This window comes from Cyprinodon tularosa, unplaced genomic scaffold (assembly GCF_016077235.1).
Source record: "Cyprinodon tularosa strain WSP-4 unplaced genomic scaffold, ASM1607723v1 ctg377, whole genome shotgun sequence".
NCBI classification, from domain to species: domain Eukaryota; kingdom Metazoa; phylum Chordata; class Actinopteri; order Cyprinodontiformes; family Cyprinodontidae; genus Cyprinodon; species Cyprinodon tularosa.
Window position 1 is genome coordinate 547,011 of NW_024039093.1, and position 24,150 is coordinate 571,160.

Consider the following 24,150-nt stretch of genomic DNA (forward strand, 5'->3'; position numbering starts at 1 on the left):
GACTAGTCTGTGCCCAGGGTGGGGAGATGTACACGGTGCTTGATTTCTGCAAATTTTCCACATAAAATGCCAAAAAGTATTTATAACAAAATGGGAATTAGGTCAAAATTGAGTAAAAAAACACTTTTAAGGCGCTTGTATATTGAATAAATATGGCAGATATAATTATTTCTGCAGAATGGATTTGGCTAGGTATTTCTGTGATTATCCTGACACATAAATAACTGTGTTCGTCGTTTTGGCAGACAGTTTTGAACATATAATCAAAATGTGCAAATTTATGGCACTTAAACCCTGGAATAAGGAAACAAAATCCACCGAGGTACGTTAGGACTGATTGATTGGTCGTAGACCTAAAAGGGTGGGCTTGTGCTCCTTTTCCTGTCAGCTATTGGTTGGTTTTGATGTGGGCGTGAATTGGAGCATCTTATTGGAGAGATGAAGGAGTCGTCAAAACATTCTCTCATCTGATTGGTTAAGGCAGCGAGCGGGAACCGGTTACCCAGGATTCGAATTTTCAACTAGGATTCACTTTTTCAGTGCTGGAGCTCAGCTCGGTAGCTGCAGGGTTTAGGTTGTTCAAAACTTATTCATTTTCAGCCATTTTTACATTATTGTAATCACTGAACAGAGGAAGAATGGCTGACCCGTTGAAGGTAATTTTAAAAGTCAAAGTTTCTTCACTTGAACTTTAATTGCTAGCTTACTGTTTTTAACCATGGTACATTACCAGCCGTTAAAGTAGCGAGCTAGCATCCTGTGTTTTACGTCTTGAATTTTGCTCTTCCTCGCAAACCGAAAAGCTGCAAACGCGAAACATACAACGGAGTGGTTAAATATGCATTTTGTTGTTCCAGAATAGCTCGCATCTCATTGGAAACAATAAATAAATAAAGCATACGTGTGTTTAGCTAACGGTGCGCATTTTATGTCTGTTGGTTTGATTTGTTTTTAATTTTTCCTGCTGGTGGAATTTATCCCTGGTGAAATATTATAAAGTCGTCTTTCTGCACAGTCTGCTAACACTTAGGATGTGTTTCAGTCATTTACATTAAATCAGTGCTAAAGTTTTGCACCTCGATATCACAAAGAATTAAACAATTTTTTCTGTTGATTTTCTTACTACCTTTTCCAAATGTATACTATCTAAAAAGTTACCAGTTAAATTGCTAGTTATAAGTCACAGGTTATTTGTTAAATGCGTTTCTAAGTTAAGTAAATATATTTTTGAATGAATAAGAGAGTTTTATATTGTTAAAGAACTTTACAGTACAGTATTTTATTATATTTTAACTCCTCACTATTCTGTTATTCTTAAACATTTATTCTATAATGATTTTGCTCCTGTAAACACCCGAATTTCGCCATTGTGGAAAAAATAAAGGGATTTTCTAATCTAAAGTTAAATGCATTCTACATATCATATCATATGTACTGTATATGATTTAAATCACATTTAGTTTAATATTCACATTACCTAAATCCAGGTATCCATTTTTATTATTCGTACAATAAGTGCACATGAAGAATCCTCAAAGGATTCTTTAAAAAGTTACCATTTTAAAATCTACTGTCTTCATAAACTTCATACAAGACGGATTATTATCAACATTAACACGAATGTTGTGCTTGAAATGAGAAAAATCAAATGTTAAACTGTCCTGATTGGATTTCCTAATTAATGTTGACATCTAAACAACAACAACAACAAATTATGGAAAATGAGAGGTAAGAACCATGTGCCTTGATACTTAAATTAGGAAAATTATTCAGATTTATTTATTTATTTTGGTGATTTAAAATCTCCCTTCGTTGAGGAACCTAAAGTATGTTTTTTTCTGTCCATGAAAACCTAAACTAGGGAGAAATATGTTTTGGCCAGAAAAAATCTACATCCTTTATAAAATATTAGAGCCAAGATGTTCCTTATCAATCACAATAGTTTAAGGCCAGTTTTTGTAGATGGGACTTTTGTTTTAGTTTAAGGATTTCAGTGAATATAGATTCTTCATGTTATGTTCTCTTTTCATATTGGAAAACTTAATTACCCTGCAGGCTGTTTTTGAAAACAAACCGGTGGAAAAGACAAAGAAGGATCCAAAGCGGTTGTCGGTCGAGAGGATCTACCAAAAGAAGACGCAGCTGGAGCACATTCTGCTCAGACCAGACACCTACATTGGCTCTGTGGAGCCTGTCAGTCAAGTAAGAAATTACTTCGAATTTTTTGTTATTTTTTTTATGCTTGAAGACTTTTGTTGTGACTTCGGAGCTGTGGGAGGTTGATTGGCAGCACCTAGCAGAGTGCGTAAACATCCCTGTAATCACTAATCTGCATCTTTCCCATCAGCAAATGTGGGTGTATGATGAAGATGTGGGACTGAACTGCCGTGATGTGACATTTGTGCCCGGCCTGTATAAGATCTTTGATGAGATCCTCGGTCAGTAATTAGCATCCATGGTTTAAAGAGGAGTAACGTCAATCATCCTGTTGTTTTATTATTGAGTTTGTTTTTCCTCTTTTAAAGTAAATGCAGCTGACAACAAACAGAGGGATAAGAGCATGTCCTGCATCCGAGTTAACATCGACGTGTGAGTAATCTCCCCCTTTATCAGTCATTTCTGCTTATAGCCAACCAAAGAAGTAGCTGCTTAAATGAACATGTCTTCATAGGGAGAACAACACCATCAGCGTGTGGAATAATGGGAAAGGAATCCCTGTGGTGCAGCATAAGGTGGAGAAGGTCTACGTTCCTGCCCTCATTTTTGGACAGCTCCTCACTTCCAGTAACTATGACGATGATCAGAAGAAAGTCACCGGTGAGTTTGATTGTTTGGCGTCCAGCATATTTGGGTTAAAAAAATAAATATAACAGAAAGTAAGACGATATTTTCCTTTCGTTTGTCTTGTAGGCGGCCGTAATGGGTACGGTGCCAAACTTTGCAATATCTTCAGCACAAAGTTCACTGTGGAGACGGCCTGTAAAGAGTCAAAGAAGGTTTTCAAGCAGGTGGGAAGAAGATTCGTTCTGCTTGTCGGGTTGTTTATGTGAAGATCTGCTGTTTATCCGGTTCCTTGTTTTCTTGCAGAGTTGGTACGATAACATGGGGAGAGCAGGAGAGTCCAACATTAAACCTTTTGAAGGAGAGGAGTACACGTGCATCACGTTCAAGCCGGATCTGTCCAAGTTTAAGATGAGCATCCTGGACAAAGATACGGTCGCTCTGATGACGCGCAGAGCGTACGATATTGCTGGATCCACAAAGGGAGTCAAGGTGTTCTTCAACGGCAAGAGGCTGCCAGTAAGTTTCTGGTTTCAAGTCATTTTAGAAAAAAAATTCTTCAGTTTTTGACCTTTTTTATAAAAAAAAAAAAAGTAGACCATGGTTGGTTATCTCTCCAACCACTTTAACTTATATATAGTACCCTTTCCCACTGGCTGTAAAACCCGGGAACAATGGGCTTTCAGTGGCAGTGGGAACAGCTCACTGACACGTGTCTACCCGCATCAAGCGATTCGGCCAGCGACCCGCGTTTATATCACCTCGGCGCTGATTGGCGAGCTGTGGGAACACCAGAGTCGAGTCGACCCGCTTAATTATGTGACACCATTGAACGGAACGTACGGACATCAACACACCGCATCAGTTGCATCTGATCTAACAAGCAGAAACGACCCTGTTTACATTTGATGAATATAGTAAAAACACTAAACTATCAAATAATGAAATAAAATCAACATTTCTATTTGCTGCTTAGGTTGGCCAGAATGATAAATAAATCAGATTTAATTTTCTTTTTTGGCCAATGCTTAATCTTTGCTGATGTGAAACCAAAGTACGTTAATGTTTATTTAAATTAGTGTACCTGTTTGTGAACAGCTGAAACAATTTTCTGATGGAATCAGATGATTTATGTTCGAACTTAGTAAAATAGACTCCATTATATTATATAAAGCGTATAATATCCAAAACTCTGAATCTTGGAGATAATCTTATTTACAGATGATGATTATAGGCAAATTATTACTTTTAGATTGTTAGATTTCATGGAAACGTGAAATGACTATTTTCCATTGAGTTTTAGAAGGCTGGCAATTTTCCAATGGAATCAGATAATTTGCTATTAAAAAATAAATAAACAGCATCTTCTATTAACTATTTAATGTACATGGAATCTAATTATGTCGTTTTAAGGACAGAAATACTAATTTTATGGGCAGATCTTATTTACTCGTTCAAGCTTAAGATTATTGCGCTTATTTTAAAAAATTTGGGCTTATTTATAGGTTGTTTTTTGCAGTAGAAGAGATTTGATTGAACAATTTTATTTTCTGTGAAGTCTGAATAGATAAAAAAAAATGTAGAAACCTTGGCATGGGAATATTAAGCTTCCAGAAATGATCCCTTTTAATATATCAAAATGAGAATTTCCTTTAAAACTTTTATGTGATTACTCTTTTTTCAATGTTGCATCTTGTTCTTCATTTAAATAGAGTTTCCAGGGTTTTCTCCATGCATTAAAAGGTTATTAAATTATTATTTTTGAAATTAAGGCCTTAATTGGCATTAAAATTCATTAAATGTGATTATTGGGCATTTAAAATGCTTTATAAAAAAAAAAAGTTTATAAAAATAATTTCATCAGGAACATCACAATATATTTGTGTGGAACTGCTTTTGGTTGATCGTAAAGCCGTACGTTTGGGAAACAAAAGCTAAAGAGTGGGAAAATGCTAATGCTAACAAAAGTGGCTGGAAGACGAGGAATTCGGCTGCAGCCTGTCGATGAGTACTTGTTGATGGCATTTAAATTATTTCTAAAAGCATTAAATTACGTAGAGGTAATCGTTCCTGTATAAACCCCGCTAAAGGAAGTTTTAAAGTAGGCCCCATACATTGACTGATTTGGTTGGTTAATGATTGTATTTTTGAACAACATGAAGGAATCCCAAACCTCGTCCCTCTGCTCCAGATTACAGGTTTCCGCAGCTATGTGGACATGTTTGTGAAGGACAAGGTGGATGAGCTGGGTGGTCCGCTCACTGTGGTCCATGAGGTGGTCAACGACCGCTGGGAGGTCTGCCTCACCATGAGTGAGAAAGGTTTCCAGCAAGTCAGCTTTGTCAACAGCATAGCTACAACAAAGGTAAACCTCATCTCTATAGCTGCATTCATCGTGTAGGAGAGATTTTACATGGAGGTTATAAGATCCCTCCTCATTTTATTCTTTATATTCCAGCTTTTGTTTTTTATATAATCAGTCATTTTTTACTTTTCTTCATTAAGCATCTAAAAAGCTGCTTCAGGCTGAACTAGTGATCTGTCTTTTGGCAGCAAAGTACATGTTTGGCTGCTCTCCAGCTCGCTGTGTCACTCTGATTAAGATTGAACACTTATTCTGTTAATGAGATTTTATGGTGTTTGTTTGGAATCTCAGGGAGGCAGACACGTCGACTATGTGGCAGACCAGGTGGTCGGAAAGCTCATTGAAGTGGTGAAGAAGAAGAACAAAGCCGGTGTAACGGTCAAACCTTTCCAGGTATATTTAGCAGGGATTATAAATGGGGATTTTACTGGTTTTCTACCCTTTTGGGAGCTAACTGCCTACACATCCTTTACTTTATAGGTGAAAAACCACATGTGGCTGTTTGTCAACTGCCTGATTGAGAACCCCACCTTTGACTCTCAGACTAAAGAGAACATGACCCTGCAGCAGAAGAGCTTCGGCTCCACTTGTCCTCTCAGTGACAAGTTCATTAAACAGGTTCTGATTGATTGGGATTGTTCAGGAATAGATTGGCTACGCTGTGACCAGTTCTCTCTAAAAGCTCCTTGTCTTCTGCTGCTTTTAGGCCACAGGTTGTGGGATTGTTGAAAGCATCATGAACTGGGTGAAGTTCAAAGCTCAGTCTCAGCTCAACAAGAAATGCTCAGCGGTGAAGCATACGAAAATCAAAGGAGTACCAAAACTGGACGATGCCAACGATGCAGGTAACGTGTTCCTCTCGTCTTTTGCTTTTCCAAAAAAAAATAAGCCGCAAGGCTGTTAACCGCCTGTTCTGACAGGTGGGAAGAACTCCATCGGCTGCACGCTGATCCTCACTGAGGGAGATTCGGCCAAGACGCTGGCCGTGTCTGGGCTGGGAGTGGTAGGGAGGGACCGCTACGGTGTGTTCCCGCTCAGAGGAAAGATGCTCAACGTTCGGGAGGCCTCTCACAAACAGGTGACAAACGTATCATTCCCTATGTGGAGGTTGGCACTGGTTTGGTAACCAGCACTATGATGACTCATGTTCTTCGTCCTCAGATCATGGAAAACGCTGAAATCAACAATATAATCAAGATCCTCGGCCTCCAGTACAAGAAAAACTACAGCGACCCAGAATCCCTGAAGAGTCTGCGTTACGGCAAGATCATGATCATGACAGATCAGGTGATTTGACTTTGTGTTCATCTGTTTACTGGTTTCCTGTGGTCTGTAAAAACACTAGACTAAAAGAAAACACATGTTGGATTATTGTTACAAAATACATTTTAAACTAACTTTCATCAGGACTTTTGAGTATTTTTCAAGTTTCCACATTTTTTAATGATGTGATTGTGTTTGTTATTCTGACAGGATCAGGACGGATCCCACATTAAGGGCCTGCTGATCAACTTCATCCATCACAACTGGCCATCGCTGCTTCGCCACAATTTCCTGGAGGAGTTCATTACGCCCATCATCAAAGTAAATGCTTCAAATAACTCTTTTCCGGTTTCACTTATTTCAATCTGATTAACTGGCAGCTTCAGCACTGTTTTATGTCACTACAACCAGTAGTGTCAAATAAGGATTTCCAGCAGGCAAACCAATGTAGAGACAGCACTGCCACCTAGTGGCAAAACTCCTGTTGCTGTCTTTTTGTATCAGAACGTTTTTTACCATGAAAGAAATAAATGCAGTGAGACTGTCCTTTTCCTTCTTTAGGCCTCTAACAAGAAAACCCAGCTGTCCTTCTACAGCATCCCTGAGTTCAATGCGTGGAAGGAGACCCAGCCTAACCACAAATCCTGGAAAATCAAATACTACAAAGGTTTGTTCCAAACCCCTGTGTGGTAGTAGAACACAGACAAGTAAGCAGAGAAGTTACTGTCCACAGTACCGTTACTGTCCTTTTAGTCCTCAGCTCATTGCCGTAACTTCTCCTTTCTTCCCCCAGGTTTGGGAACTAGCACATCACAGGAAGCCAAGGAGTACTTCTCTGATATGCACAGACACCGCATCCCGTTCAAATACTCCGGCCCTGAAGATGACGAAGCTATCACCCTCGTGAGATTCTCCTTATCCAGTTGGACCTAGGGCTGGGCGATATGAAAAAATCTAATATCACAATATATTTGGGCTATATCAAGATACTCTGTATATATATTAAGAAATGTTTAAATTACCTTTAAAAACAATAGAATTAACTGATATACTCGTTCAAACTTTTGGTTTCAAATTTATTTTCTTTTAATTTTGACCAGCTCAAAGCTGTTCACTTATAATTTTGCCACATGATGTCTTTGGGTGTCAGTATTAGACCTTTAACAAGATCCCAGCAACAAAACAGGAAACAAAGCAAAATGCAGTACTAAATAAAATACAAAATGAAAAAGGCTCTTTTGGTGCATTATAAAAAAAAAAACAATTAAAAGAGAAATTTACCAAAAAAAAAACAAAAAATTAGAGCATTATCAGAGCCTCTCCAAACTATTAGTACTTTACATGCTCGGAATTTTAAAGAAGCACAAAAAGTTCTAAATTTGACAACATTGCTAAGTTTAGAGAACGCCTGCAAAACCTCTGAAGATCACATTACCGGTATCAGAGCATCTAAAACATTTAAATAAAGTAATAAATAGCGAATGTGATTTCCCTCAATCTCTTTCTCTCCTATGGGATCCTTTTTCAAATGACACCATCGGCTCCACAGCTGATTTATAGAACGTTTTAATTGGTGTGCCGGGAGACACCGACATGCAAGGTTTACATCATTCTTTATTTTGCAGCAGATTAAGTGCTGGAATAAATTTGTACTGCTACCTTTTGCAGCAATGGTTTTTGGTGAAGTCCAAACCGCTGCTGTATATTACTTAGCTGAAAGACCTGTTGCCATAATTTGTTTGCCGGTTGCTGTAGTGTGCATGCGTGCTGTGTAGAAAATAATCCTGTTTGGGGGAGGGGTTTATGATGCATTCAAAGCATGTGGGGAAAAACTCTCAGTGAAATAGATACAGACGTCTTAATGTTGTCATGCGAATTTGTACTTGCTGCGATAGTCATTTTAACTATTGTGCCTGGGAAAAATCGAGATACATCGAGTATATTAGATATATCGCCCACTCCTAGTTGGTCCTCATATAACACGCGTAGTATTTAGTGTGCTTTATATTGAATGTATTGTCTTTAACCATTAGGCCTTTAGCAAGAAGAAAGTGGACGAGAGGAAGGAGTGGCTCACAAACTTCATGATCAACAGGCGGCAGCGCAGGGAACACAACCTCCCAGAGGTGAGCTCCTAATAAAGGCTGATCACGCCGTGTTGCTGCCGTTCTCAGTCACAGCATGTTTACATTGTTTTCAGGATTACCTGTACGGTCAAGCAACCAAGTCCTTGTCCTACAACGACTTTGTCAACAAGGAACTCGTGCTTTTCTCCAACTCTGACAATGAGCGGTCCATTCCTTGCTTAGTGGACGGTCAGTAGAAATGCTTTCAGCCCAACATGACTCCAGAGTGTGGCGCTGTGCCACCATCAGTGGAAACCTTGTGTCTACAGTCTGGTCTGACATGTTGATGTGCCGCTTGTTCCAGGTTTGAAGCCAGGACAGAGGAAGGTGCTGTACTGCTGCTTTAAGAGGAACGATAAGCGGGAGGTGAAGGTCGCCCAGCTGGCTGGATCAGTGGCTGAGATGTCTGCGTACCACCATGGCGAGGTGGGATGAGCTCCAGCAGTTAAAGTGTTTCAGAATTTTATTTTTCCTTCTTTTGTTAAAATCTGTTGAATTGAATTAAAGGTTCATTAAATCAAGACTCTTATTTTTCAGGTGTCTCTGATGATGACCATCGTCGGTTTAGCTCAGAACTTTGTGGGAAGCAACAACATGAACCTGCTGCAGCCTCTGGGGCAGTTTGGAACCAGACTGCACGGTGGAAAGGACTCAGCCAGTCCTCGATACATCTTCACCATGCTCAGGTCACTACCAGCTTTTATCAGCAAGGCCTCCCAGCTCATGATTTCCAACCAGTCGCTAACTTCTGGACCTTTTTTTTTTATGTTTTTAGCCCTTTGGCGCGCCTCGTTTTCCCACCAGTGGACGACAACCTGCTCAAGTACAACTACGATGACAATCAGCGCGTAGAGCCTGAGTGGTACATTCCCATCATCCCCACCGTGCTGGTGAACGGCTCTGAAGGTATCGGGACCGGCTGGGCCAGCAAGATCCCAAACTATGACATCCGTGAGATCATTAGCAACCTCCACAGGATGCTCAACGGCCAGGAGCCTCTGCCCATGGTGAGGACCATAGACATGAATATAAGAGTAGACCCCGCATTGACTGTAGCGGTGCAGAAATTACGGGCGCCATCGTTGGGAGGTCGACTTGTTGGTTTAAGCAGAACAGAAGGAGGATGCCTTAACACTGCGGCATATTTTAGTTTGAATCGAAGTATTGTTGACATCAGGGCTCGAGGTATTGCTTTGAGAAGAAATCAGAGCTTTTTAAGACATCACTGAAGAAATGGGATATTCACACTACATATATTGATATATAGAGAGAATGGAATAGTCCGGCAGTGAGTAAATAGTGGTGCACAGCAGCAAAATATTATAGCAAAAGTGGTCACAAAAATCTGGACCTTAAAAAATATAAAAATAACAGAATAAGTGACAGTTGAAAAAAACAGCCTAGAGAAATTACATACTGTACTGAAAAGTGTTTTTACAAAAATATTGTGCATTTAAAGCTCATCCATATTCAGCTGTGGACATTTTACAGTATATTTATGTATATATATATAGTCAGATATACATATCGAGAGAGGTGTATGTGTGTGTGTATGTGTATATATATATATATAAGTGGCTGTGCTTTGCAACATACATCTGATCAGAATATTTTATTTCTGTTAACCCTACTAAGAATATTTAAATGCACTGAAGCATTTGTTTTTTTTTTAGCAAAAAAAGAAAAAACTAAACGAGAAATTTAGTTAAATATTCAGCGAGTTAAAGGAGAAGTTCGGTTTTTTACACTTTAAGCCCATTTTCTGTAGTGTCCAGGATGAAATCGAATGATCGACACCAAAATTTTGACGATTGGTCCTGTCTCTGCTTTTTGGCTCATTTAGAATCCACCCCTGGCTGCTTTAGAATGGCTTTCATTGTGCATGTCCGATAATGTCCTTAAAACAACCTTAAACGTTCTTTTTTAAAAATATGCTACTCACCGTGTCGTCAGCGCTGTTCAATGACGTTGCAAAAAAAGTTTCGTGAAGAAAAAACATTCCTGTAGTGTTTTATTTAGCATTTTGTAAATCCCATTGAGTTCTGTAGGAATAGTCAATATTCCGCTGCCACCGGAAACGGAAATGGGGCCTGTTTACACAGTTGTAGTCTTTTCGCTTCACTCTGTGTACTCCGACGTCGAGAATCAAGAATCCACCTTTCGTATTCCATTTTCAGAGTTTTTTAAAGTGTTTAACAGAGACGTTAGCACCTCGACGTCGGAGTACACAGAGTGAAGCGAAAAGACTACAACTGTGTAAACAGGCCCCATTTCCGTTTCCGGTGGCAGGGGAATATTGACTATTCCAACAGAACTCAATGGGATTTACAAAATGCTAAATAAAACACTACAGGAACGTTTTTTCTTCACGAAAATTTTTTTGCAACGTCATTGAACAGCGCTGACGACACGGTGAGTAGCATATTTTTAAAAAAGAACGTTTAAGGTTGTTTTAAGGACATTATCGGACATGCACAATGGAAGCCATTCTAAAGCAGCCAGGGGGGGATTCTGCATGAGCCACATAGCAGAGACAGGACCAATTGTCAAACTTTTGGTGTCGATCATTCGATTTCATCCTGGACACTACAGAAAATGGGCTAAAAGTGTTAAAAACCGAACTTCTCCTTTAAATAGATTCTGTGCCTGCTCCACACATTACACTGAGTGGTGCTGTCGACCGCCCCAAGATGGCGCCACCAAGTCATGTCGGGGCTCATAGGCGAAAGCGTTCAATGCGGGTCTACTTGTATATTAAATCTATAGTGAGGACAGCTGGGTGTCAGAAATGTCCTACCCCAAGGAGAAATGGGTGATAATTTTTTTCTTTCTTCCATAGCTTCCAAACTACAAGAACTTCAGAGGCACGATTGAGCAGGTGATGGATAATCAGTACATGAACAGTGGAGAGGTCTCCATCCTCGACTCCACCACCATCGAGATCTCAGAGTTGCCGGTTAAAAGCTGGACTCAGGTGAGTCTTTATTCGAAGGGAATGTGTCAAACATGCAGCAGGTTGCTTGACTTTACAAATATGTGATATTTAAAATTTCTAAAACCTGTTAACTCTAAAAAATAAAAACACTTTATTTTTCTTTTTAACATGATGATAAATTTCTTTTCATGATTATTATTTAGATGTAAATTAGGATTTATGGTTTAAAAGCTCCAAAAGTGTGTTATTAAATTAAAAAACAGATATTTTACCATAAACCGATTCTAAATCCTGAGAACATGGAGTTCAGCTTTATTCTTTGTGTCACGTTAGGCGTACAAGGAGAATGTTCTGGAGCCGATGCTGAACGGGACAGAAAAAGCTCTTCCTCTGATCACTGACTACAAGGATTATCACACCGATACCACGGTCCGCTTCGTGGTCAAGATGACCGAGGAGAAGCTGAGGGAGGCTGAGGCCGCCGGCCTCCATAAAGTCTTCAAGCTGCAGAGCTCCCTCACCTGCAACTCCATGGTAACGGCTGCATCTCTGGCTCACATGCACAGCAACTGTTATGTCTTACTATCGGGTCATTAAAGGTAGTTTTCTCCATTTTTAGGTTCTGTTTGACCACGTCGGCAGCTTGAAGAAGTACGAGTCTGTCCAGGATATCCTGAAGGACTTTTTTGAGTTGAGGATGAAGTACTACGTGCTGAGGAAGGACTGGCTGGTCGGCATGCTGGGAGCAGAAAGCTCCAAACTCTCCAACCAGGCCCGCTTCATCTTGGAGAAGATTCAGGGAACCTTGGTCATTGGTACGGGGCTGCTTTTCATTTAAAACATTTGCAAAAATGGCAAAATTGATATGGACAATGCAGTAAAATATTTGATACTGCATTTTATGCTGTGGATAAAACATCATAAAAAACTACTTCAGTCTGAACATGGAAACAGAAACACAGCTGAGTTACAGAAATAACCCAGATTTAACATTTTCAGGTTGCCTGAGGGTTTTATTATATTAATGCTTAAATGATAAAGAATCTGAATTTAGCAGCAAAATCAGCACATTTGCTACCAGTGTGATGCCAAATTAGACTGTTACCAGATACGTCTTCCATGTTGATCATTTTAAGGCTATCAATATTCACATCATGTCTCTGCTGTTTGACAGAAAAGGTTCATCTGTGAAAAACATAACTTTTAGGAAATAAAAGACAAACGTAGCAGTGAGAGAGCAAAGAGTTGCCAAGTGGATCCGTTCGAGAAAAGCAAATGACTAAAAACATGCAGGATTTTTACCTATTTGTTTCTCATATTCAGTCAAATATTCAATTCAGTTTATTTCTATAGCGCCATTTCACAACACTTCATCTCAATCATTTTACAGTTCATCAGATCATCCAGTCAAATTGATTCAACGTTTTCTAAGGAAAACCAGCTGATTGCATCGACTCAATGACTCGAATGCAATCTAATGAACATTTTACTTGTATTTATGATCAGTAGAAAAAAAAGGTAATCTTAACTAGCATACTAAGTTGATTAACTTTACTCTAAACCAAGAGTTCTCAAAGTAGGGACTGCAAATTTTCATTGTGGTGTGATCACCGAGGTTAATGGAGGATCAAAATTTATCAGGAAATGCACAGATGGAACTATCCCTCAAAATAAGAACCTTTATTTATATTAATAAATGCAACATGAAAAAATTTAAAAATACATTTCAAATGATTGATTTCATTTAAAATATATATGCATGTTAAAATGCACAGAAAGCCTTCTCTGTATATTCATAGAGTGAAGGAACATGTGGGGGAACCAGTCTGGCGTCTTTATGTATCGCAGGCTAAAATGTTCTGGAACTGTTGCTCCATATGGAATCAATTTGGTTCCATCATTGTTGTTCGCAAAGAACACTGTTTTCTAAATGGAAATTTGAAGAAGTGGAAAAAAATTGTCCCCAAACTCTTGACCAATGGAAATGCTTCTTCACTCCTCTGTCTTTGTCTGTCCTGCCCCCAGAAGTGAAGATATTGTGATCTTTGAACAGAATAATGTCTGTAAAGCTTAAAGGCGAACGCCACTTTTTTTTTCATTTGGCCCTTGATTTTACGTTATTACATCATGTTTTACTCACTCATATGGGTCTTGTGTCATTTGGAGCTGTTCTGAAGATATTCCGAAGATATTCCGATGTCTGGGGGACAGCGATTCGCCTACATGTTATGAATGCTGGCGTACCATAAATGATCAATTATGAACATTTTAGTTTGTGCCTTCAACTCGCTGCCCATAGGAAGACGTTACTGGATATAACGGAATATCTTCAGAACGGCTCCAAATGACACAAAACTCATATAGGTGAGTAGAACATGATGGAATAACTTAAAATCAAGGGCCCAATGTAGGAAAAAAGAAAAAAAAAAAACAGTGTTCCCCTTTAACATAGAAGAAGAGACTTTTGAAAATATAACATCTGCAAAAATGGCAACGTCACACTTTAAAAAACTTCTTAATCAGAAAAGATTTTAAGTTTCATTTTTATTCATTTTACTCTGTACTTTCTAAAGAATGAAAAACGTATATCTTCTAGAAAACAAACCTAAAAAGGAGCTGATCCGCATGCTTCAGCAGATGGGCTACGACTCGGACCCGGTCAAAGCTTGGAAACAGGCTCAAGAAAAGGTGCGGCTCTTTTAAAAAAAGTTTTATTAAAGATTTTACTGAACCAATGCAACAGCCAGCCAATGAACCATCATATGTGTTGGATTGTTTTTCTAGAATGAAGAGGAGCTGGGAGATGAAGAGGAAGAGGGAGAAGAAAAAGAGGACAACAGTGGACCCGACTACAACTACCTGCTGAGCATGCCCATGTGGTTCCTGACCAAAGAGAAGAAGGAGGAGCTGTGCAAGCAGAGGGATGCTAAGGTGGTTAAGGATTCAACCTCTGCGCCATAGAATCTGATCACTGTATTGGTCGGTTGAGTGAAGTTTTGTTTCTCTCCAACCCAGATGACTGAGCTGAACACTCTGAAGAAAAAGACCCCGTCAGACCTTTGGAAGGAGGACCTGGCTGCCTTCTCTGAGGAACTGGAGGTACCGTCTCTTTGTGATCAATGTTTCACATCAAAGTTATTAATAAACCCTGCTGTACGCTTTAATTTCTGGAAGCTCATCTTGTCAAGCTCTTGGTGTTTTAGTGTTAAATCCGGTTCCGTTTATGTGCTTAGCATTTAGAGGCAAGCGAAAAGGAGAACGCAGTGGCCCCCGTGAAGAAAACTGGAAAGGGCAAGGCTCTGAAGGTGAAGCAGGAGACGCTGCCCACACCGCAGGGCCGCCGGGTCGTTCCCCGCGTCACCAGCACCATGAAAGCTGAAGCCACCAGGAAGGCTGATCTGAAGAAAGGAGAAGGCAAGAGAGGCAGGAAGGTCAAGGTAAATCACTTTCATCTGCTACCAAGAAACACTGGACTCCAATGAGTTACTCCAGCCGCTGAACAGATTTGCTCTTCTTTGTTACAGAATGAAGATGTGGTGATGAAGATGGAGTTTGAGGATGCAGAGAACATTGAACCAATTGAGGAAATGGGTTTGGTTTCACGGCTGGCTAAGAAAACCAAACCAGAGCCCAAAGAGAAAGGTGAGGATGTTTCATTAAATCTCCTCTGGTGTAGCAGCAGTGGGAGGGAAACGCTCCTTTCAGCCACCTTAAGCCCACCATACACTGTGCCATTTTCTAGTCGTGCGAGAATCTTTCGATTGGGCTGACTTTCAGCCTGATCGTGAGTCGTGTAGTGTACAAGGGGTTACGAGGGGCGATCAGACTCAATCTCACTGCAGAGCTGAGTAAATTGTGAGCTGTGAGCTCACACTGTACGACTAAACCCTGCGGTTTCACGTACAGTGAGCAGCAGCTGCTTGTAACGATTGAAAAACATTGCAAAGTGTATGCCCGGCTTTAGCAGCACGATCTCAGCTGATCAACCTGTATGACCTGAGAGGACAAAATGGGATGAGAAAGTCTTTTAAAAAGATGATTTAATGGTAAATAACCTGGTTTAAGAGATTTAAATTTCCTGCAATGATCCAGAAACCTGTTGATTGTTCAGCTAACGACCCCCTCTGTGAAGAAGCTGTTGGTTGATTTGCATATAAATCAGGAAGTTTGGGTCCAACTGATTCTCAGGTGTTGGATTCTCTAGTTTAGATGAGCATGTTAGTGGAGGGAGTTTCATTCTAGTGATGTTGCAAAAAAAAGGCATTTTATGAAAAGAGAATAACCCATAAATGGAACTTTAAAAAAGGCTTTAAGAGTAACTTCACTGTTTTCTATGATTTTTATTTTATTTTTTTCCAAGCTCGAAAACGGAAGAATAAAAAAAGATTTTTACATCTATGAAAAAATAAATACAAAAAACAATTGGAAGAGAAATGAAAAGAAGACAAAAAAAAATCTGAAACAAGATTTATTCTCAAATCCTTTTTTTATGTAAAAATTTTTTTGTTAAATTTCTGTATTTTAGGTTTACAAAATGTTTTCTTTGTTCACAATAAGTGAACAAAATTCACTCAGTTGAATTTCACTGGTGGGAACAGAGACTCGTCTAAACGGAGGGGAAGGTTTCACTGGATTCTAAGGTTTTTGCATAACAACAAAGGAGGAGAATTGGAGGCTTATAGCCCGTCTGCCAGACAGAACGGCGCAGTAATTAAACTGGTATCTCCACACTTCCTGTTTGTTCTTAATTAGGACCACAGATCAGCATCAGGGCAGCGGAAATATCTGTTAAATCTGCTGAGTCAGAATCATGACAAAGGATCTAAAGCCAGATAGAAAAAGGCTCGCTGTGAATTTGTATAAATGGGGTGTTCAGGAAGAAAACTAAATGTTTTGGCTTTGGAATCCTAAACCCACTGAGGAGTTACACAACGTCTACCTGCATGTCTCTGAGTTCAGCCTAAGATGTAAACATTTACTTATTCTATAGACAGAGTATTAAAGAACCACATTTCATTAAACTGTAAAATAAAAATTCCCCAGCCATTTCAAAGTCTGGAAAACAGACCACTCTGCAGTTCAAGCCTGCTGCCAAGAAGCAGAAGAAGAACCCGTGGTCAGACGAGGACTCTGAAGGCTTTTCAGGGAGCGATCTGGAGGAAGAGGCAGTGAGCGCCCCCCGGGAGCGGGTCGTTCGCAAAACCAAAGGTACCGATGTTTTAAGGCTTCAAGCAGGTTTTCTTGGACTGACTTCAGGCGGTTCTGAGTTCCCACTGTCACATGTTCTGCCTTTTTATCTGAAATACATCTGCAAATCAGTTCCTCTCTAAACAGACCCCTCTGTTATTTAACCCCTAAGCTGCGGTGAAGTACAGCCTGTCTGACAGTGAAGATGAGTTTGATGACTTTGAAAAAAAGAGCTCTGGAAAGAGGAAAGCCGTCGTCAGCGATGATGATGCAAGCTTTGCCCCAGAGCCGAGTGTTGCTTCAGAGAGCGATGTCAACTCACCACCCCCACCTCCCAAAGCTCCAGAACCCACGTATGTATGAGGAAACCGTTAGAACCACTAACGAAAGAAAAAGAGCTTTCCCACTCATCTTCTTATCCCGTTAGGAAGAAGGTGTTAAAGGGCAAAACGACAGTTAAAAAAACTGAAACCAAGTCATCTAGTGAGTATTTTCCAGATTTTTCCTTCCTTTTTTTACAGAATATGTTGATATTAATGATATTTTTTCTTTACAGCTTCGTCCGATGATCCGGCGCCTGCATCAGCGCGTCCCGCTCAAAGTAAACCCAAAGCGGCGGCCCCCAAAAAAGCTGCTCCAGCCAAGAAAGCAGCCGCTGCCAACAAGAAGGCAGCAGGTATCCCATCGCTAATGAAACCCTATGGAGGGAATGTTATCAGTATTGTTGCAAACAAAGAACACTTTTTTAAAGGAAATTTTAACATTATAAAGAAAAAAAGATTTCAGAGTAACTTTGCTTTTTTTCTCAGATTTAAATAAACATCAGAGATTTCAGAGTTTATATACGGTTTATATCATTCTAACCCCAAAGAATTTATCTGATAAACTCAGTAAATCATCTAAATCAGTTTGGTTATACAGCAACAACAACACAAAAACAGCTCATGGTGCCTTTTACAAGTGATTTATAAGAACAACCAAAATACAAAGAATTATTTCAGACTTTTATTTTCAAGCCTTTTAGCTTTGCGATGCAATAAAAGCCACGTTTTTGTAGAAAAGTTTATTTAAATGTATTTAATTCCGAATAGGCCTAATTGAATTTAATATTAGGAAAAAGGAATAAATAATAAATCATAAGTTTTATACCATAATATATTGATTTCTGAAGCAGAAATAAAAACTCTTAGATGGTTTTGTTTTTATATTTAGCTGAAGATTAAACGTTGAGTGACTAAAAAAGGTAAAAAAACAATAGATGTTTTAACTACATTTCAAATGGTGATTTGCAAAAAGGGTTAGCAGCTTTAAGCAGGGCTAACACCATACAGCCATAGTAGCCATGTTTGCTCAGCCATGTGTTTTTCCAAATACATCATCGCATTTTCTTTTTAGGGCTTTCAGCACAAAATTGCACAAATTGCCAAGGCAGCACGTTTCGCTCTAGTGAGCTTCATATATATCTACTGGTTTGGCTTCCCGATAGACGAGTCCGAGTAGCGCCATCTCACTGCTGATCTGAGTCCGACGTGTTTTTTTTCTTAGACGTACAGTGTAAGCAGATCGCAACAGAGCGTCGGGCCGCACAGTGTAAGAACATACCGTCTGCTGTGAAACCCTGTGGTTTCGTTGTACACTGAGCTTTAGCTGCGTGCATTGAAAAAATCGTACAGGAAAATGTAACCAAGTTATTTTAACACTTTTTCTAAATTTGCACTTTGATTTCAATTATGCTAATTTAACAATGGGTTCTATTGTAGCTGCTGGGAATGTGGCAACTCGACTTTCAATGAAATTGGTCAATTCGAGGCCCTAAGATGGACATAATTCATATTTCTTGTGTGCACAAAAGATGTTAATATTAAAGTCAACATACGATTTATAATTTACTGTTATTTTTGGTGTTTCAAATTATTTTCATACCTAAATGTAGCATAACTCCAGGTGCAATGTTGAAATTAATAATCTAAATGAAGAAAAATATTTTACAACTGTGTATAAATTCTGGGCTTAGGGTGATAAATGTGTTTACTTACAACCAAACTAATTTTAAAGTGGAGAGAAAATGCTTTGACATAAACATTACAGTTCAACCTTTTTCTTTTATCCCCCTGCACCTAAAATATGCAGTTCTATAATTTACCATAGGCCTATTGAAGCGACTTCATCATTGCTTTGAATTATTAAACCTCTAATGAACTGTTTCTACTTGGTGTTTTTCTTTTTTCCAGATGAGAGGCAGCCTTCAATCCTTGATGCTCTCTCCAAGTCTAAACCTTCATCCAAGCCCGTGGCCAAAAAGGTCCCCAAGTTGGACTCCAGTGATTCAGAAGAGATGAGGAACGTTCCTGCAAAAAACACCGTTTCAAAACGTAAACAGGAGCTCAGCGACGAGTCGGACAGCAGCTCAGACGACCTCATGTCACGGCTTAAGGCTAAATCATACGGTGCTGGAAAGGTCGGTCTCTGTCCTAAACTCTCTACCCACAGGCTTTGATTTTGACTTTGAACGTTATTTTTTATTTTTGCTGAAATTCACAAACCAAACATGTATTTTGTAGAAAACCAAGAGGTGTATCGAAGATGATAGCTTCCAGTTGTCAGACCAAGAGGAAGCAGCCACCGTTGCCGTGGCACCACGGGATAAACCCTCACGTGCTCGGAAACCCGTGACCTACAACCTTGACTCCGACTCTGATGAAGACTTTTAAACCGGGGTTTAGGATTTTGTAGTAAAAAAGATCCAGAAGTTTTAGAAAACCAGCATTTTTCCCCGTTCAATACAGCTTTGCTTTTATTACCAGAATTTGCTTCTGCACAAAGCTTGATTAAAATGTAAAAAAATAACTTTAAACTTTTAAAAGGTTCTCTTATTGAAAGTTGTCCTTAACACGTTTTATATCAAAACTTCTGGTGTGTTTATGAACCAGTGTGCTCTAGTATGTTGTTTTTGTCCTGTACATATTTCAGTGGTTGTGTTGAAAAATAAAGTTTCTTCTGAGTTCAACTCCTATGAGCAGTTTTCCTTTGTTCCGTTAATCTGGTTCCCAAAAGTCAGGCTTGTATGAGGAAAGCATTATAGAAACCCGTTTGAATGGAAAAGAGACTGGGAATTATGACTGTATTTTCTAACCTAATAAAAAATTGTGGTAAAAAGTGTGCAGGAAGTGGCGGCCTAGTGCTTAGGGCATAGAGCTTTGAATTCTGAGGTTCTGAGTTCGAGCTCCAGTAATAGACTGCCACTCTGCAAAGACCCTTAACCTCCGATCGCTCCTCAGGCACTCCATGATGGCAGCCCACCGCTCCCCAAGGGGATGGGTTAAATGCAGAGTTACATTTCTCCAGTGTGAGATCAATAAAGTCAATTACTATTATTAAATAGAATGATCACAATCCAGTAAAGGAAAAAAACAGATTTTGAGTTGGACATTTTACGTGACAAAATGTCCAGATTAACTAAACTGCACAAAAGTCCAAAAAGAAGTCAGTTTCCTGAATAGATCTCTACTTCAAATCTAGCCTCAAAACCTCAAAAATATTTTTGAATAAATAGAAATTTTGAATTCATATCTTTAGTTCTCATTAATTCAAATCTGATTAATTTTTCTGCTAAATCAAGTTTCATTACTATAACGGATTTTTGCTTACAGTTTAAACAATAGATGTCAACTCCTGACACTTAAAGGCTCTAATTGCTGTGTGGATGATTAAATTCACATTAAACCAATGGTGCACATTTATATCCAATTAGATGGCTTTCAAATAAAATAACGCAGGTAAGTTGGGGCTAAAATGCCAGTTAGTACTAAATTGACACGTCATGGACTTTGCAGCAATCCTCCATCTTGATTAAACGTGGCAACAGGTCAGACTTGCTGTTCAGTTCAGTGCAAGTTTGTAATGTGAGCACCTGAGACAGACGGAGAGGAAATAGTTATTTACACCAAATATTTTCATACCTACTCAGGCAAAAAAATTTCATTAAATACAGTGCCCTGTGAAAGTATTCACCCCCCTTGAACTTTTTAATGTTTTGGCACATTTCAGGCTTCTTTATCAGTTTTGCTCATGAAGAGAGGGAAATATTTGCCTATTCTTCCTGCAAAACCAGCTCAGGTTCATTGAGGTTGGAAGGAGAGCATTTTTGAACAGCAGTTTTCAGATTCTAGATTAGATTCAGGTCTAGACTTTGACTTGGCCACTGTAAAGCCTGAATATGTTTATTTGTAGATTGTTATGGATCATCGTCTTGTTGGAAAATGAATCTCAGTCTCAGGTCTTTTTTGAACCCCAGAATGGTCCTGTATTTGGCTCCATCCCGCTTATAGTTAAGAGTGGCTCAGGTTATCCTGAGCTATCTCTATAGTTATGCTTCTATTGGCTTAGGCTGCTGGAGGACATAGGGGCCTTTTTTTTTTTATTTTATTTAACTCTATCTCTATTATCCCATCCTGTAGTATTTATTAGTTCAACCTCTAACTTTATGTCCTCTGCTTTTTCTCATCATACTAACTTCATCTGGCCAAAAATAGAAGTGGAAATCTGAGGGAATTCTTCTTTAAATATTTCGGTTGGAACTGGATCTAACATACATTGCTCACTTTGACATATTAATTTAATGAAAACAGTCCAAACCTGGTTCAGATTCTTTTGTTACTTCCCATGCTGCTTCACCTTAAAAGACATAAACCAATCATGTTTAGAGGGCTGCCGGTGACCCAGTTTTTAATAGATTCATTCTTAATTATAAAGAATCTCATATAATCTTTACTGCTAAGAGCAGGATGAATGGACGATTCAAGAGAGCTACAATTCAGTTTATTCGAAATAATTCATATTCAACATCCTGATTTCAATTTCATTGAACACAACACCAAAAAATATAAACTACAGAAATATATAACTTACATTATTCATTAGCGTGGTTCTGATTGCCAGCTGTTTCTATAATTATTTTTATGCCTTGTTATCCCCTTGTGATCAGGGAAACTTGTGCTTCAACATGAAACAAACTCTTCCTGCCATTAAGGAAGCGCTTTGAAACGCTCATCAAGAGTTGCCTTTCTTGGGTAAACATCATCCCTTGACTGGGACTCTTGATGCAGATTAGGGCGTAGAAGGAATTTCCTTCGAACTGTTACCACCCGCTCAATTAAGGATCAGGACAGATCTCATGCTCAAACCATTTGGAGAGACCAGCAGAGGACTAGACCGAGGGGTTTCGCTCTGTCTTGCTTTGCCTTTGGGTTCATTCCGGGAAGTTTTCAGGCTTTTAGAAGGAAATCTGTCATGTTGAAACAAGTAGAGGAAAAAAATCAACAGGACGGACCTGTTTTTCTCATTCATTGACTTGTAGGCGGCACTATATAAGATACCATCACTATAGGCTGACTGCACCTTTGACAACAAGACAGTTGGATGTAAAGCAGTACTGTAAGTACATCACTTGTCTAAAAATATTCAGATCTGAGGAAGAATTTCATGGATATGTCGCTTTTTTAGATCAACAGGAACTGTGAGTACTTATCAATGTCCTTATGGCTGCTAAATTAGTTACAAATGATCTTTTAGCAAAATAGCTGTGGGATTTTGGCATTTCTGTAACAAATGTAAAACATTTATTTCACCTTAGAGCTAATTAAAACCATAAATTTGAATAAAGGCTAGCTTTAGTGCCTAACCCCTGTGGGATCTCCTGTTTTCTAATTGATGGTTTTGTTTTTGGTTTCAGGTCAATTAACGATGACACAATGATGCCTGAAGTTACCTTTGAACCACAGTCTCGCTTTGAGTCTCATAGAGTATATTAATCCAATTAGGTTTTTTGTTAAACCAGAAACACTTTTCTTTACTAAGAGGCACCTGGCAGCTCTGCAACCATGGGTGAATGGGGTTTCCTCAGTGGCCTGATAGACACTCTCCAGGCCCACTCGCCAATGCTTGGACGTTTCTGGCTCTTCCTCATGCTAGTGTTTCGGATAGTGATACTGGGAACTATTGCCAGCGACATGTTTGAAGATGAACAAGAGGAGTTTTCCTGCAACACTCTCCAGCCGGGCTGCAAGCAGGTGTGTTATGATATGGCTTTCCCCATCTCCCAGTACAGATTCTGGGTGTTTCATATCGTCCTGATTGCTACGCCATCCATGGTTTTCCTCATGTATGCCACTCATCATCGTCACAAAAGGACCTCCCGCCCTAAGACGAAAAAAAACAAAATTCAGAACATCATAGATGAGCGCCGCTTGAGGAGGCTGTACATCATAAACGTGGTCTTTCGACTCGCTGCTGAGGTGGGCTTCTTGGTGGGCCAGTGGTGGCAGTACGGCTTCAAGGTGGAAGCACAGTTCCCCTGTAGCCGGTTTCCCTGCCCCTACACAGTTGACTGCTTCACCTCCCGCCCTGCAGAGAAGACAGTCTTCCTCCTCTTCTACTTTGCTGTGGGGGTCCTATCAGCACTTTGCAGCTTGGCAGAACTTTTCTACAGCTACACCAAGTGGTTCTGCTGCAGCCAGGAGCCCCTTGATGAGGAACACTGGGCTAGTCAGAACCTGCAGAACCTGGAGCATGATAAGTTATATAAGCCAGAGGAAAAGACGTCGTCAGACAGTGGAGGCAGCAGCACGAGGCTAAAGAAAGGATCAGTGAAGAAAAGCAGCAAAAAGGCCTCCAGCATCAGGGGCAAAAGGGGGAAATATGTGAACACCAGGACACTAATGGTGTGAGAACTCCCCCACCACCATTTCCCGTTCAAAACGATTTCGTAATTCATTGTGTATCTCCAAAGTTTTGCTGTTTGGAAGCAAAATAAGGAAACGCTTGGAGCAAAATCAGGAAATGAATTTTAGACGAGAATGATAAGTAAGGTCTTGTTACCATTCATGGCTGATGAATCACTGCAGACGCTAAACAAATGATGAGGCAGGGGACTTAAACAGCAAACAATCAACAAACCTGTTTAACTCTGCCTTGGCTGACAGACAGTGGAGGCAGCTCTGTCACTTCCACTGAAGTGGAAAAAAATCCACCTTCAAAATGGCATCTATTATGACCCATAACTGATTATGTCTAAAATGAAAGCAATTCCAAGCTAATATAGAAAGAACAGAATGGAAAGAAACAGTTTTGTTTTCCTTTTTAGACTGAGTGTGTTGCTAAGCTTATTCTACTGTTGTTTTGCTAAGTATGAGCTCGCTAAGTAGGAAAGAACCCTCATCTAAATATTCTTTAAATTTCCCTACTCAACAGCAAGCTGTTTGTTTATTTAAAAGTTTATGTACGTGTCATATAATTTCTTTACTTTAAGTTGGCTAATAAGGACTGAATATTTAAAAAGTTTAAATGAAAAATAGCAAAATAATTCAAAATACAGTATTATCTTTAGTTAGAAACCAAACTCAAAGTAAACAATTGGACTTTTTTTTCTTGTAAAAAAAAACAACACAAATTTCATGCATTTTTTAAACATATTTACATATTTTCAGGAGCTTTTG

General features: G+C 39.3%; 2 protein-coding genes across 3 annotated transcripts; both read left to right on the forward strand.

The window, feature by feature from the left end:
- The first annotated feature begins 638 nt into the window (after window positions 1–638).
- top2a (DNA topoisomerase II alpha) lies at window positions 639–19,664 on the forward strand. Its single transcript, XM_038296773.1, has 35 exons — window positions 639–656; window positions 2,056–2,202; window positions 2,348–2,438; window positions 2,526–2,589; window positions 2,672–2,817; window positions 2,911–3,008; window positions 3,088–3,300; window positions 4,973–5,146; window positions 5,438–5,539; window positions 5,627–5,764; window positions 5,853–5,991; window positions 6,067–6,224; window positions 6,308–6,433; window positions 6,620–6,730; window positions 6,971–7,076; window positions 7,203–7,312; window positions 8,443–8,535; window positions 8,610–8,724; window positions 8,840–8,961; window positions 9,073–9,221; window positions 9,311–9,542; window positions 11,375–11,509; window positions 11,804–12,004; window positions 12,090–12,285; window positions 14,067–14,158; window positions 14,255–14,401; window positions 14,486–14,569; window positions 14,704–14,907; window positions 14,995–15,112; window positions 16,514–16,678; window positions 16,830–17,010; window positions 17,085–17,140; window positions 17,214–17,333; window positions 18,889–19,115; window positions 19,219–19,664. The coding sequence occupies exons 1-35, from the start codon at window positions 639–641 to the stop codon at window positions 19,366–19,368; spliced, it is 4,728 nt and encodes a 1,575-aa protein (XP_038152701.1). The 3' UTR covers window positions 19,369–19,664.
- Window positions 19,665–21,933: 2,269 nt separating this feature from the next.
- Window positions 21,934–23,949, forward strand: LOC119790980 (gap junction delta-3 protein-like). Of its 2 annotated transcripts, none has more exons than XM_038296759.1 (2): window positions 21,934–22,085; window positions 22,389–23,949. In XM_038296759.1, exon 2 carries the CDS (start codon window positions 22,537–22,539, stop codon window positions 23,380–23,382), a length of 846 nt encoding a protein of 281 aa, XP_038152687.1. In that variant the 5' UTR covers window positions 21,934–22,085; window positions 22,389–22,536; the 3' UTR covers window positions 23,383–23,949. The 2 variants fall into 2 exon arrangements, with proteins under 2 accessions (XP_038152687.1, XP_038152686.1); XM_038296758.1 differs by having other exon boundaries at window positions 22,031–22,172.
- The last annotated feature ends 201 nt before the right edge of the window (window positions 23,950–24,150 follow it).

Coding starts and splice junctions, on each gene's coding strand:
- LOC119790980 (XM_038296759.1), top strand. CDS start 22,537: ATGGGTGAATGGGGTTTCCTCAGTGGCCTGATAGACACTCTCCAGGCC.
- top2a (XM_038296773.1), top strand. Junction 7,077..7,202: donor GAAAATCAAATACTACAAAG/GTTTGTTCCAAA, acceptor TTCTTCCCCCAG/GTTTGGGAACTAGCACATCA. Junction 17,011..17,084: donor CCCAAAGCTCCAGAACCCAC/GTATGTATGAGG, acceptor TTATCCCGTTAG/GAAGAAGGTGTTAAAGGGCA.